This window comes from Paramisgurnus dabryanus, chromosome 2, assembly GCF_030506205.2.
Source record: "Paramisgurnus dabryanus chromosome 2, PD_genome_1.1, whole genome shotgun sequence".
NCBI lineage: Eukaryota > Metazoa > Chordata > Actinopteri > Cypriniformes > Cobitidae > Paramisgurnus > Paramisgurnus dabryanus.
Genome location: NC_133338.1, coordinates 44,741,827 through 44,757,570, shown reverse-complemented (window position 1 = coordinate 44,757,570; position 15,744 = coordinate 44,741,827). Strand labels below are relative to the sequence as shown.

The 15,744-nt window shown below is 36.3% G+C and overlaps 1 protein-coding gene across 1 annotated transcript; it reads left to right on the top strand.

Annotated features, from left to right (window-relative positions):
- Positions 1 to 80: 80 nt before the first annotated feature.
- brms1 (BRMS1 transcriptional repressor and anoikis regulator) lies at positions 81 to 14,962 on the top strand. Its single transcript, XM_065289012.1, has 11 exons — positions 81 to 208; positions 2,013 to 2,228; positions 2,811 to 2,901; positions 3,064 to 3,191; positions 3,411 to 3,490; positions 7,489 to 7,585; positions 7,673 to 7,765; positions 9,194 to 9,258; positions 9,370 to 9,409; positions 13,680 to 13,788; positions 13,901 to 14,962. Exons 2-11 carry the CDS (start codon positions 2,027 to 2,029, stop codon positions 14,016 to 14,018), a joined length of 1,023 nt encoding a protein of 340 aa, XP_065145084.1. The 5' UTR covers positions 81 to 208; positions 2,013 to 2,026; the 3' UTR covers positions 14,019 to 14,962.
- Positions 14,963 to 15,744: the final 782 nt, after the last annotated feature.

Below are 15,744 nucleotides of genomic sequence, written 5' to 3'. Positions count from 1 at the left end.
ATTTTTCCATGCTTACTCTCTATTGGTCCGTCGAAGCAGCGAGGTCTTCGATGATTGGCCAGCGCGTCAAAACAACCATATTATGTTGACACAAACGTATGAATGTCGAGGAAGTAGAGTTACCCGACGTCAAGTTGACTCGAAATGCAAATATGTTCGAAATAAAATTATATTTTTCAAGACTTTCCAAGCAATAACTGACTATAAGGTAAGGTATCTTACTGTAGTATATTCACTTATTATAGTTTGAGTGGTGTTGTCGGTTAATTTGAGGGAGAACATTCATGAGGCGATCAAGCATCTGGATCGAAATACATTATAACGACTCAAAGTATCATTTGAATTACTACATTGTAATTATGTTTTAAAAACGCTTCTTACATGATGCATGATAAACTTTTGCATGAGAAACAGCACTGTACCGCGGTTTGTATGCTGGCACTTTTATCTTTGAATGAGGTGCGAAGTTGTCAAACCGAAAGCGGGTTTTCGTACCTAACTTATTTAAACCCACTATGATATCTGTGCACGAGAGTGTATTCATTATTATGACATATAGCAAGTAATTTATCAGCTATATGACTGTTGAATGAGTAATGTGCTTGTAATATAAGCACAGTAAAGTGCGGCCTTTAGAGGATGTGCATGAACACACACCTGAGCACATTATCTCATTGAACGGTCCTAATGCTTTACACTACCAACTGTATGCGATTACAATATTTTCAAAAGTTGTAAAGTGTATTTGTACTATCCTCATTGCTGTTATAGTCCTCTAGAGAGCAGTGAATATCAACCTTTTTAACTTTAAGACCACTCATTGTCCATAGTTATATTTGAAGGGCCCCTATTCATAATTTCTACACAATAAAATATTGCAGAGCTTGGCATAACTAAAAGATGTGTATTCGTTTGTATAAGATTTTTAATTTCTAATTTGTTATAAAAAGATCCAAAATAGATTTGTATTTGTTTTAGCTTATTTTACTGCTTGTTTAGTCTTGTTTTAAATAATTTTAGTTCATCTTGAGGAAGTTTGCTGACGCCCCCTAGTGGGCCCCGGCCCCTTGATGAGAAGCACTGCTCTAGAGCAGTGGTTCTCAAACTGGGGTCCGGGGCCCCCAGGGGGGCCGCGAGATGGTGCCAGGGGGGCCCCAGTTTTATGACATTTTATAAAATACATTTATTTTTCATGGATTCTGTGTAATTAAACCTAAAAAATAAGGCTACTAACCAACAGCACTACTTTGTATAAATTAATATGTTTTGTTTAATTAAAGACAGTTTTAAGAACAATTTTAGAACAGTTTTTGTCAGAAATTTTCTTTGGGGGGGCCGCGAAGGAATGCACCGTACACAAGGGGGGCCGCACGCGGAAAAAGTTTGAGAACCACTGCTCTAGAGATCTTTAATTTGGTCATATTGTGTTTATATGCACATCAGAGCTATAATTTTACATAAAGTTGCAATAACAGTGTGAATTTATGTGCTTAATGAAAAACATGATAATGGGCAATTACTGTTTTATTATAAACCATTTTATAATAGTTTATTTCAGTATTACGTCACTAATAAACATTGTTCTATAATCCTTTAAGGAATACTTTACCCAAAAATGAGAATTGTGTTAAAAAATGCCATTCCCTATTCAGTAATTTATTATATAAAAATGTCAATGATGGGGCAGTAACATTAAGGTAGTTCATGGAAGCTACATGTATAAAGTAGGTTTGTGTGAGGAACAGAAATGTTTTTAGTCAAATTTCCATCATATCTCTTATATGCCATTAGTAATTGTGGATATTGTCATATAAAATATTATTGTACATGCTTGAAATGTACATGTTACTGATCTGTTAAACAAGATGTTTACGTTAGTTGATAGTAATTTTAATCAATTACTTAAAACACACAGTAACAACCATTAATCAATATTTGAGTCATTCACTGCAGTTGGACATAACCCTACACTGTGATTTCTTACCGCTGTTGTTACACACTGTTTACTTTAGTATTGTTAGCAGTCATGCCAGCTCAGCCCGCTGCAAGGGAGCCAGAGGAGGAGATGGAGGCTGACCCTGAGGTTCCTCAAACTAATGGGGAGGTGGAGGAGGAGCGAGAGAGAGCAGAAGCAGAGGAAACCATGGAGGAGAGTGGAGAGGACCGGGATAGTGACCTGGAGGAGAGTGAGGCAGAGGAAGAGGAGGAAGAAGAGGAAGAGAGTTCAGGTCTGTTTACATCACTACAGATTGAAGTGTTTTGGTCTGCATAATGTAGTTAAGGTCCACCATACAAAGAAATGTATAGGTCATATATTACATTTTAAAATATAGAATGATTTCAGACAGATTGGGATACCTTTATGAGATTAAATGGTCCCCTTAAAAATGGTCCTAAACAACCTGAAGTTACCTAATCTGTAACAAAATATATTTTGCCTGACATTGTGACAATTGTGATATTTTTTTGCCATTTTTTAAGGGGACAAATGTGCCGAATCGCTATTAAAATAATGCCATATTGAAAAAATGCAGTGGTCCTAATATGGCCCTGTTTTGGATTTTGGAGTATAATGTGACCTGTAAATATATGTGATATTACCCAATTACCCAAAATGGCATAGTAGTTTTGAAATAGCAGTTTTAGATGAATCAAGGACTGTCTCCTCCCAACCAAACATGAATACATCTGTTAGCAAAAATGTGGTTGTGGGTTAATGTGAAGTCTTGTATGGCATGGTACTAATATAAAATAAGATTGAATAGGGTGGATGAAGAAGGTTAGATGAGTCTCTTTTTTTTCTCTGTCAGAAATGGATGATGAAGATTGTGAGAGAAGACGAACACAATGCCTAGATGAAATGTCTGACTTGGAAAAACAATTTATGGAGCTAAAAGAAAAGTAAGAAAAATCTTTGACAGTTTTATGGTTAATAACATTTAGTCCCAGCAGAGGACAAGAAGATGTTTTATGGTTTGAAGAATAGTGACAGTTTATTATGTCTAAAAAATTAAGTGTGGAGTTCTGGATAATAGTGAATGATTTCTTTTATTTTGATCACAGGCTCTTTCAAGAACGCCTAAACCAGGTCAAAATGAAGCTGGATGATGTTTTAACAGGAAAGGCAGGAGAGTACAGAGAACCTCTGGCAACACTGCAACAGAACCTACAGCAGAGAACACAAGTAGCAGGTCATACAACATTCATGCACACACTTTCATGTGGGGAAGTTTTCATGCTTTTTCTACCATGATCTTATATAATTCATAGATTTTTATCAATATCTCGGTCTGGTGTCTACATTTATAGATTTCTAAGTATTTTTCTGTGTACCAATAATTAGATTTCTATCAAGAGTTCATGAACTAGAATTCAGTATACATTCTCAGTCTCAATGTTGCCCTCTATAGGTGTGTACAGAGAACTCTGTATGCAGGTGGTCAGACACAAACATGAATGTGAGGTACAAGGGGCAAGACAACACCTTGAGGTAACAGAACTAAAAACACATATCTACATGTCAAATGTAAATAGCATATTCAATATAGAGATACAGTGGGTGTCAAAAGCCAAAAAGCACAGTGAAAGGTACGATTTTTAAAATTGAAACTGCAATGCGTAACCTTTTTGGTTAAAAATAAACCACATTTAGTTTATGAGTAAGTACATATTGTTTAAAATAGTTTTTTTCTGCTTATAATAGTAATCTTATAGTGCTGATTCATAAACTGAGCTGTCTGATCTGATTTCAACCCACATAAAGTTAAAGGGAAAGTTCACCCAAAAATTAATTATTAATTAAATTAATTAATAATTCTGTCATCATTTTCTCATCCTCATGTTGTTTTAAACCTGTATGGATTTCTTTTATATTTTGATAAATTATGGTAAACACAAAGCTGATTGAAAACATTGACTTCCATAATAGGAGAAACAAATATGATGGAATTCAATTGGTACTAGTGGTACTCGCAGTTGATCCGTGATCAGTACGGATCACGACACATGGTTCGGCTCGCATGTGATTTGCGGATTAATACGCAAATTTAAATTAGGGAAAGTTTATCATTTTTAAGTGTTTCAAAGGTTTGCAAATGTTAGCAATGAATAAAGCAATGAAAAACAACGTAACGTTTTTATGTGGGACGACTGTTATGCTGCGCCATTTGTAATTTGCCCTCTGTCTGTGTGTGTGCGCTCGTTTAAGGGGACTCGGTAGTGCACAAACGGAGAGATATGCAGTCTGTGCATATTTGGTCTTAAAGAGACAGTAAGCTCAATTGACCTACTTAAGTCTGTGTCATTAATGTTAATCAAACAAACCAAGACAAAGAGAAAATCACTTCTGAAGCTTTAAAAAATAATAATTACATTTAATTAATACAATAAATGCAGTGTTATTATTCATTTGATTTCTGTACCTAATGATTTTAGACCTTACTTAATGTGCAACTTTACTTTTTTATAAATGTTTGTAATTACTTGATTTGTTATTAGAATTTTCCCATACTCTTTTTTTTTTGCTGAAAAATGATCCAATCCGTGCCTCAAAAACCGTAATGTGATCACGGTTCGTGAGTTTTGTGATCCGTTGCACCCCTAATTGGTACCGTCAACTTTGTGCTTACCATCGTTATCAAAACATCTTCTTCATCATTTATCACAATACTTCCATAGTATTTGTTTTCCTACTATGGAAGTCAATGGTTACAATCAGCTGTGTGCTTTAGTGCTGTCCCAGTTATGAAATTTGTCTGACAGTTAATTGTCTAATAAATTGTGCTGATTAATTGCTTATTTAGGGCATTGACGATTATGATGATTAATTGCCTGTTTTATTGCTTTGACATTTGACATAATCATTGTTGTGATTATTTCAATTAAATATTTTGCAAGGCTTACCTGGCAGTAAATATTAATACACATAACACATATTTAAAAGTAATTATTTAATTAATATATCTTTTAAAAACTGTAAATTCCTCATAAGAAATAAACATAATAAAGTGTCTAAAAAATAACTGAAAATAAAAATGAAATGAAATTTAAAAAAATTAACTAACTATAGCATAACAGGCCTTCCTACTAAGGTCATATTAATACTGGACCACATATCTGTAGTGGCTGCAAAAAATCAATTCCTCACAGATCGTTAAGAATAGCATCCTTCACTTTCCTAAATTTGGAATTGCTGTTTTGGAAATTTATGTTTTACATGGCAGTTCATACTGCTTATCAAGGTTTTTCAGTATTTCTTTAAATGCTGTTTTTCCACTGTATTGAATGGCTATGGCTTTGCAATGTATCGCGTTACACTGTCAGTTAAGGAGCGCCATCTGATACTATCTTGTTTATACAGGCGCTGCAACTCCCCCTTGTGTTTTTTAGAGAGATGTGCAATCATTGTGGTAATTTGAAATCTTTGCGATGAGGTCAAACAATCGCGATAAGATGATTATTTAATCATTTTGACAGCCTTAGTGTGCTTACCATCATTTATCAAGCTATCTTCTTCATCATTTATCCTAATATTTCCATAATATTAGTTTATTCTTCTATGGAAGTCCATAGCTGCCAACTCTCACGCATTCACCGTGAGACACCCGCAATTGACCCCATTCTCACGCTCTCACGCCACCCATCCATTTTCTCACGCAGGCTCGTGCCCACCATTGACATTCCCATTGAGTTTATTAAAAGTCATGAAATAATTGCCTAATATACCTAATTGTACATACTGTAAAACGCCTAGCTATCTCTATCTGGCCTGCCTCAGTCAACATAAAGCGCTCGTCAAAGTCAAAATGATGCAAAGGCCAATCAAATCAAAGAAGGTGGAGTTATTGTTTACAGATGCCGGAGCGCCAGCTACACACTACAGAGCGAGTGCGCGGCTGCGCGATGGTGAAAGAGCAACGCACGATGTAAGTAGCTAAACCAGTGCTCGCAGTACTGACACTTTTTATATTTTAGCCTACCTTCACTGTCTTTTGCGTGCCACCACTTCTCATGTTGCTGGTACTTTGCTGCAAAGAGTCAAAGAGCATTTCACTTTATGTGGCGCTGCGCAGGAAGTTCGGCAGCGAGGACATCAGAGTACCGCGAGAGCAATTCGAAATGTTACAAAAGGGTCCGCCCTTACCTTTGCTCTCGCGTTACTCTGATGTCATAAGCCGATCAGTCAGCGCCGCACCAGTCGAACACACAAAGCGTCAAGGTCTGGATGAGAAGCAGAGACCTGCCCGGATTCCACGCACACAGATACCCTCAGAAAACAGCAATTTTAATCAACCCTCACCCGCGTGTGCATGTCTGTAATCAGTACAAGCCTGCGTGATGTTTGCTGTGACAGGTTTTAATAAAAGAGAAAAAAGTCAATTGATATTTGACATCTGTAAACAATAATATATACGAAATATAATTATATGGTCTTGACATGCACATTATCTGTTGCTTTAGTTTAATATAAAGTACTCATTTTTTTTTTTTGATTGTGACAGTCCCTCTATCACCAATCAATCACAAATCATCACTTTATGCTTCTCTTTCTCAGTGGATAAACTGAATCAAAGCTGCTGTTATCTGCAGTTATACATTTTACAGAGACCAGTAGCCTATTCATTAGTTTTTAAGAACTTTTTTGGCACTTTTATCAGAAGGAAAGCATAATAGAAGTGTATGAAATAATAATAAAGACTCTAATTTCAGTCATTTAAACTCAGGAAAAGCTTTTATTTCAATTTAATTTGTAAAATATGATTAGATTTGTATTGTAATCCATTTTTACGCAGTTTTTCCAACTAGTTTATACAGAAATAGCTAAAATCCACACTATTATCAATTGGTTAAGGACTTTAAAATTATTACCACAACCCCCCCCCCCCCCCAAAAAAAAACAAAAACAAAAAAAACTCACTCCAAGCTGAACTCAGAAGTTGGCAGCTCTGGAAGTCAATGGTTCAGCTGTGTGCTTACCATCATTTATCAAAATATCTTCTTTTGTGTTCATCAAAATATAAAAAACTCATATAGGTTTAGAACAACATGAGGGTGAGTTAGAATGACAGATAGATAGATGGATACCAGTAGTTTTGCTTTTAACTCCCTTTAAAGAATAATGTGAAATCCCAAAAGTGCAGAGCGTACAAACTGCAATTCTGTTGTTATTGACCCGATTCAAGATAATCACACAGCATGAGTTCAGATGCTCTTTTCCGCTCCTTTTGATTGCCAGGATATAATCTGCCCTGATCGGCTTTTTAAACAATCAGCATAGCGGGAAAAATTGCTTTTATCTGCTGATACGATTATAGGCTGATACCTCGGTGCATCCCTACTAATAAGCACTGCTGTGATATGTCTTTCTCTTTCCGTAAACAGTTGATTTGCTGACAGTGCATTGATAATCATGAGTCATGTGACTTAGTGTGTGTGTGTGTGTGTGTGTCAGTGAAGTATTCAAGTGTAATAAGATGTTTTTCTCTGTAGAGTGAGAAGACACTTTTGTTTGATGCCATGAAATCAGAACTTCTGGAGAAGATACGCAGATTGGAAGAGGACAAGCAGAGTGTAGATATTACATCAGGTACACACACATGTTTATCTAGCTATTCAAATAGAGAGACTATTCTTACTGCTACACCAACACTTCTTATCACTGTCTGTTAATCAGAGTGGTGGAATGATGGAGTGAGGATGAAGAAGTGCAAGAGGAGGAGTCACCTGATTCGCACAGAAAGGAAGAAGAAAGCAGCACTAGTGTCAGGTAATAAACTCTCTTCAGATTCATCAAACTCTTCATCTCAATCAATTAACACTTTCTAATTAGCACCAGGCTTTTTCTTACTAATTGCTTATTAGTCATGACATATTTATCTAAAGTGACAGTACATACAAAGCAAACCAGTGGTTTATTAGCTGCGGTCTGGAAAGTGTGTTGTTGGGTCTGAATCTGGATTTCTGTCCACTAATTGGCTGCCTCTGGTCATTTTTGGTGAATTAATAAAATGTGACCCTGGTTCACAAAACCATAAGGCCTTTTTTATTAACTTTTATACATCAGTAAATAAATAAACAAGCTGTCCACTGATCATGATGTATGCTTGGTTGGGATAGGAAAATATTTGGCTAAGATACAACTATTTAAAAATCTGGAATCTCGGGGTGCAAAAAATCTAAATATCGAGAAAATCACCTTTAAAGACTCTTTAGCAACAAATATTACTAATTATTTTTCTTTATATTTATTCATGGTAGGAAATGTACAAAATATCTTCATGGAACATGATCTTTACTTTGGCATAAAAATAAAACCGACCCATACAATGTATTGTTGGCTATTTCTATAATATAGTATAAAATAAAATAAAATAAAATATACCTGTGTGACTTATGACTGGGTTTGTGGTCCAGGGTCACAAATTACAAATAGACTTTTTTTTATCTAGACAGACAAGTTGCATGTCACTGATGTTTTATCATGGTGCAGAGGTGACAAAAATGTGGTCATAAAGGACTTACACATGCTTATTTAATTTAATTGCCATACAGCGTATTAACTTCTGAAACTGTAAGATTATGACTGTTTTTTGTCTTGTATAGAAATTTTGAAACTAAGGGCGTGCACTCACACTATCCGAACCAAACCATGCCCCAGCGCGATTGTCCGCCCTCCCTACTCCCCCAGAAACACGCACTCCCTCAGTACTTTAATCGATCTGAACCCGGGCGCGCTTTTGTCATTAGGATGTGATTGTTTTGAACACGGCAGGAAGTAAAACGATCTCTTAACACTTGAGCCCATAGTAATGTTAAGTCTGTGTTTTTTATTTGCCGTTGTTTGGTGCCTGATGACACACAGCCTTCTCATTATATTGCTTAGTTGGTCTGTCGCGCGTGCAGCTCAGACATTCACGTAGCTCTGCTGCACACATTAGCGGGTTTTTATGAACGTAGGTGAAGGTGAGTGGTCGCGCAATTGACATATCTCCTTTTGAAACGCTCCTTGTGCGATTTGCGATCACATTGCGTGTTCCATGCCTGAGCCCAAGTAAACCGTGCTTGAGCCCACCTCTGCAAGCCGCCCAGGGAGCGATTAACCCCAGTGCGGTTTGGTTTGAATAGTGTGAGTGCGCCGTAAATACCCTAGTACATAATGCTCAATTGTTTACCTCTTTACATGTTTGTTTCTTAGGGCCGTACATAGTGTATATGCTGAGAGACATTGATATACTGGAGGACTGGACTGCCATTAAGAAGGTATATACATGAGAAACAAACATCATTTACACTCGCTCTCGTGCGCTCTTTCTCTCTCACTCTTTCTTTTTCTCTCTCGCTTTCTCACTCACTCACTTTTATGTCTTTCAGGCTAAAGCAGCGCTGATTCCCTTGAAGAAAAAGGCAGACAGTAAGTGAATTATTTATACTCAGTGTGTTCATTCAAGTGCCTCATTTAAACATGTTTTCTGTCCGTCTCTCTTTTCCTCAGGCAGTTAAGCTGTGAGGTCAAGAGCTTCATAGTAGTCCTGTGAACCTTATTAATTTATGACAAATCTGATTGCCTCCAGGTATATAATCTGCTCATTGCAGATTTTTTGTAGAAAATGACATGTACTGACCATCAAAAGCCTTGCTTTTCTCTTCCTCTTGTCTTCCCCTTGTCTTGTTTTTCTCAGAAATTTTAATTTTCCTTCAAAGGAACAACACTCCAGATTACATTTCATTTAAGGGTTTCATTATCATTTCCATAAACCTTTAAGAAAACTGTGTTGGTAAGTGTTTCCAGTTTAGGGATTTTATCTGAATGAAGACTTCCTAGTAAACAGGCCTTCGGCAATACTGTACCGTGTGTGTAATCCCGCTATCTTTCCCTGAGTCAGTGGTTCACAACTGCTGATAAAATTATCACAGACACATACCAGAGCCTTTTATATATTTTGTTGTTGATTCTAGAGTTTGTGCATTCATGGTAAAAAGCACATACATCCATTATAAAGTAATCAAAATTGCTTAAGTGAGTTAATATATGAAGAGGTCAGATGCAAAACCCTCCAAGGGCATCTAACATGTTTTCTTGTAAATTAGCGTTTTTTATCAGACTCTTTGGGGGTTTGACATTATCACTTTTGGTGCGCAGACTGCGTACCCGGGTCCTTTTCAACCGCACCCGAGCTTTCCTGAAAAGGGTACTGCAGTATGGTTTGCTGTTTATATAAACACAATCTAACTAAATCATGTAAATGAACTGCTATTAATGACGCGTGTGTGCGTGTTTGTGCTCATTAACATTGATGACAAGCGCTTGCAGATATCTGTGCGTGAAAGTGACATGCTGTAAACATAATTTCTGTTCATTTTCTGCTTGCCTCTGCAATCATCAGTGGACAGGCCGGTTTGCAATTTAAGTATTTTTGAAGCAGACAGATGCAAGTGGGTTTCTGTATTTATTCTTTGATAAGAAAACCAAATTTTCAAATAAAGTAGGCATGCAGTTAAAGGAACATTTTTAGCCAAAGCCAGCAATTTTCCTATTTATTTGCCAATTTTCTCACCATTGCACAAGTTACATTTTCAAAATGTCCTTTTTACTATATTTATTTCACATTATTTAACAATGAACATTTTTTTAAACATTTATGCAGCACTGTATGTTAAGTAGCGGATGCTAGCCTTCATACACGATCAAGTACGAGCACAGGGAGAGAGGGAGATGGCGGCAAGTTTGACTGGAGCATGACAGAGGAAAAAGCGCTTAACAAAGTGGTCTAACAAAAAGCTTTTGTTAATAAACATCTGATTTCTTGTTTAATATAAATCTCGCTGTCATTGTAGGACTTTACTAGTTCTAGGAAGTTTTTATTACATACTGCTGATGCTCTTTGTCATTCTATGACATGAGATGAAGAGATAAAGTCTCATTTTTTGTGCTTGTGCATTCAGCAGACAAATACCCAGAATCGCCGCTGTGTTTTTCTCATTCACTGCATGGTGTTCAGAATGTCTTGAATTTAAATTATAAAGGAAACTTGTAGTGCTGTATGTTTTTGCCTCTTTCTCAGACACTTTAAAATGATTACCAACATGTTTGCTGCATTTGAGCATCTCTCACTCTGCGCTGGTTGCTATTTGATTGCATAATCAAAGACCTCATTATTTGTTAAAATTTATTCGACGTATGAGTTTCAATATGTTCACATTAGGTGAATGGAATATTTAGTAATTTTATCTGTGTCATTGTCACGGATCTCCACATTTTCCATGTCTGTACAACGGACTTTCCGTGTCAGTTTCACGTATTGGTTATTCAGTTGTTTTTCCTATTTTTAAACCTTTGTCGCTTGGGTTTGGGGTTAGATTTGGGGTTTGGGTTAGGATGTCAATTTAACTATTGGTTTATACAATTTTTTTCTGGATTTTAAACAATTTAAACGTTAGGGATGTAATTTTTTGTAACAGAAAGTCGACAATGGTAAGAAAATAGGAAAAACAATTGAGTAACCAATAAGTGAAACTGAAACGGACGTGGTAATTGCCTGATTTTCCCCGTGGTGACGTATATCCGAGTGAAACGGCTTCTGAAATGAAATAAGGCAGGGCTGGATTTGAATTTGTCTGTCGAGATTTAATTGGATGGTTTGAAGTTGGGTCGTTTTGCTAATTGCTAATCGCTGCGATATTCTCCCAGACTCTGCCATACCATATGACCGGAAGTAAAGAGAGATTAGGCTTGTTCGACTTTATGCGGCGCCGCAAGAACTGGCAGCTGGATGACGTCAAAGTACCGCGAGAACGAGTAGAGAAATCATACGAAGTCTACTTTTGTCTCGCTCTCTCTTTTGTCCGGCTGTCGGTTCTTGCGGCGCTGCATAAAGTCGAACAAGCCTCTCATTTTGAGGAGGGGAGGAGATTAAATTAAAGTTTTTGATTAAAGATTATGAGGGCGAATAAGGAATAAAAAACAATTATATAGCTCACAGATAAGTCATTTGTAAAAAAAAAAAAACCACATTGTTTCAAAACAAATTACAGTTTTATTTATTTTCATGGCGACTTTAAAGGGGACAGAGAATGAAAAACCATTTATACCTTGTCTTTGTTGAATAATGGTAGTCTACCCGCATTCACAAACATACAAAAAGTTCTAGACATCTCAGTTTCATAGTAATTCCGCTTTTAGAAATGTCAGCCAGAAAACGGCCCAATCTGAAAAACTGATGCTTATGACATCACAGGCATCTAACTGCCCCTCCACTTTAAAATAATTGGCTACATTTTTTGAGTGGCAGCAAAGTCAGCCAATCAGTAATGAGATGGCAAGTTAAGCAACTAGGGGGAGCCAAATAGGTGCAAAACCACTTGTTTAAAATACCCCACCCTAATAGAGCTATCTGAGAGAGGTTTTTAGGAAGCTTCTAAGGCATTACAGACCCAAACAAAAAAAATTTGGTCTACATGCCACATCACAGAACAAGGATAAATACCCGTTCAATCATTCTATGTCACCTTTAATAAATGCAGTTAAATGCAAGATTGTATTCTTCTATATCATTTGTCCTTTATTCTTCCCAAATCTTTTTTTCTGTCATCTCTCTATTCTTTTATATTTTTGGTTTGCATGACCTAATGGTGGTATAAATATCTGAAGCACTTTTAAACCCATCCATCCCAGAAGTTTTTGATTAAAGATTATGAGGGCGAATAAGGAATAAAAAACAATTATATAGCTCACAGATAAGTCATTTGTAAAAAAAAAAAACCACATTGTTTCAAAACAAATTACAGTTTTATTTATTTTCATGGCGACTTTAAAGGGGACAGAGAATGAAAAACCATTTTTACCTTGTCTTTGTTGAATAATGGTAGTCTACCCGCATTCACAAACATACAAAAAGTTCTAGACATGCTAAACATCTCAGTCTCATAGTAATTCCGCTTTTAGAAATGTCAGCCAGAAAACGGCCCAATCTGAAAAACTGATGCTTATGACATCACAGGCATCTAACTGCCCCTCCACTTTAAAATAATTGGCTACATTTTTTGAGTGGCAGCAAAGTCAGCCAATCAGTAATGAGATGGCAAGTTAAGCCACTAGGGGGAGCCAAATAGGTGCAAAAACACTTGTTTTAAATACCCCACCCTAATAGAGCTATCTGAGAGAGGTTTTTAGGAAGCTTCTAAGGCATTACAGACCCAAACAAAAAAAATTTGGTCACAGAACAATGATAAATACCCGTTCAATCATTCTATGTCACCTTTAATAAATGCAGTTAAATGCAAGATTGTATTCTTCTATATCATTTGTCCTTTATTCTTCCCAAATCTTTTTTTCTGTCATCTCTCTATTCTTTTATATTTTTGGTTTGCATGACCTAATGGTGGTATAAATATCTGAAGCACTTTTAAACCCATCCATCCCAGAAGGCCTAGCTATTATTACAGTGTAATAATAGAAAATAATTAGCTGACCCAGATGTTTTAATGTTAGCAATGTTTCTAAGTGGATGACATGTAGCTTTAACAGGTTTTCATAAAGGGTTTTCAATGGTTTCCCTACTGATAATGTCTGTGTTAAAATGTCCTGCAAAATGTATTGCTGTATGTTAAATAAATGTGTGTTTAATCAATATGGGCTCTTAAAGCATAATATGTTAAAGATGTTGAGTGTGTTTGTCTCTCAGACAGGCAGATTTCAGTCAAGTGTGAAGGTGGGACTCTTGTCTATGATGGAGAGAGATTCTCCAAAGGCAGCAGTGTCTTTCTAGAAGTCAGCGACGACACCCCAGCACAGTCAGTAGAGCCCAGGACTCTATATTTCTTTATTATTTTTACATTTGTCCTTGGTTTTCCGATTGTTTGCAGCACATTCTGTACTCATGACTGTCTGGTGTGTTTTTCTCAGGGCTGTAATAACAGGGATCAGCACAGGAGAGATCTGGTTCAAGCACACAGATGGCAGCAAAACCAAAATCTACGTCTCCCAGCTTCAGAAAGGCAAATACACCATACGAAAGACTTAGAGCCTAGTGAAGAGAAGACACTTAGAAAGTGTGTATACCCACCCTTTAATGCCTACCAAATAACATGCATTATGCCTACCAAATAACCTTTTAAACAGTGGATAAATCCAGTTTAATGCTATGCTCTGAAAATAAGTAGGCCAGAGAGTTTGCTAAATTGACAAGTTTACCAAATACATTCTTAATAATATGCCAAGTTGACTATGTATAGAGTTTGATATGCACTAGGATCGTAATTTTTGTTGAGTAATTTATTTTGAGAAATGTAACAAAAGCAAGACTGCTACTGTAATGAATATCAGCATTTATTAATTTTTCGCTTAGTTTCAGGTAAGATAACATTTTATATTTTGTATTCTTTGTGAATGAAGATGATCTCTAAACAAGGCAAAGCATCAAGCTTTGCATGTCACCAAGCATCCGTCTGAAAGAAAGTATGTAATAATTTCCCCTCTCTATGCAAAGCATTCAGTTATCACCCGGCTCCAGCTTTATTTCTGGTTTTCATGTTCTCGCCCCGAGCAATAATGAAACGTAGAAAACACGGTGTTGAGTTTGACTTCATTTGGAGCAGAGCTCAGCCAATCAAATTACAGGACTAGATTGTTGTATAATAATTTGAAAATTAAGGTCTATTTCAAATACACTAAAACATAAGGGCTGCACTCACACATCAATTCTTTTACATGTTGCAAAACCGGCTTATCTGTTTTTTTTATGTATGAAGAAAACACAATCAAGCATCTTTAGTTACAGTATAATTGCACTTCAGAATAATAAGAGATGTAAGTACATTTTGAGACTGTTATTCGAATACCTAGTATTTATAGACTGTAAACTGATCTGATGAAAGAGGGTGCTTTTTAAGACTTATTTATGAAATGTTCAATGTAACCATGTATTTATAACAAAAAGCATTATTAAAATCTAATGTTTTATTACAATTTGCTGTTTATTGACCAAGAAACTATGTCAAAAACATATGTGACCACAATGTGGTGCTGTAGCTTCTGCACTAAATAAGTCTACCGTAAATATACCTCACTAAACATTTCTGCATTTTTCCTTTTAGCCACTAGATGGCACTTGGTCAACATAACAGGAAGAGATGCACACTAGAAGAAAAACAGAAATGTTTTGCATAACTGATGCATGATTAACAGGGATTAAGAAGTTTTAATTTATAGATCTGAAAATATAATTACCCTTGGCTTGCATGCACGAATAGACTCACATCTGCTTTAAATTGTGGGATCATTGAGTTTTAACAAATCTACTATTTAAGATTCTTGTAATTACGTGTGATTCCTGAAGTATAGCCCTGGAAGAGAGGTGGAAGTACAATAACCCTTAAAAGTTACAACAGGGAAATGGCTAAAAACCTAAAACTGAGATATCTCCCTAAGTGGGGAATTCAGGTGGACAGATCCTTAATAGTTGTGAAGAAATTGATTAGGGTAATGCCTGATAACACACACACACACACAATAGATAGTGTTTGTTGATACGCTGGTTTGAATGAGTGCCCCATTAATGAGACCTAGAAGCAATTAAGCACAAGGGCTGGGATTGTTTTGGCATTTGTATTAAAGTATGACCTTGAGTGCATTTTTGCATTACAAGGTTTACATTTTTCTTTCAGTGTGTGGTCTCCCTCTCTTTGACCTTATGCGCTGCTAACACAATGCTTAATACAGGAGTCCAACTGAGTAGTATGTCAGAATCT

Coding starts and splice junctions, on each gene's coding strand:
- brms1 (XM_065289012.1), top strand. CDS start 2,027: ATGCCAGCTCAGCCCGCTGCAAGGGAGCCAGAGGAGGAGATGGAGGCT. Junction 9,259..9,369: donor ACTGGACTGCCATTAAGAAG/GTATATACATGA, acceptor TATGTCTTTCAG/GCTAAAGCAGCGCTGATTCC. Junction 13,789..13,900: donor AGCGACGACACCCCAGCACA/GTCAGTAGAGCC, acceptor TGTTTTTCTCAG/GGCTGTAATAACAGGGATCA.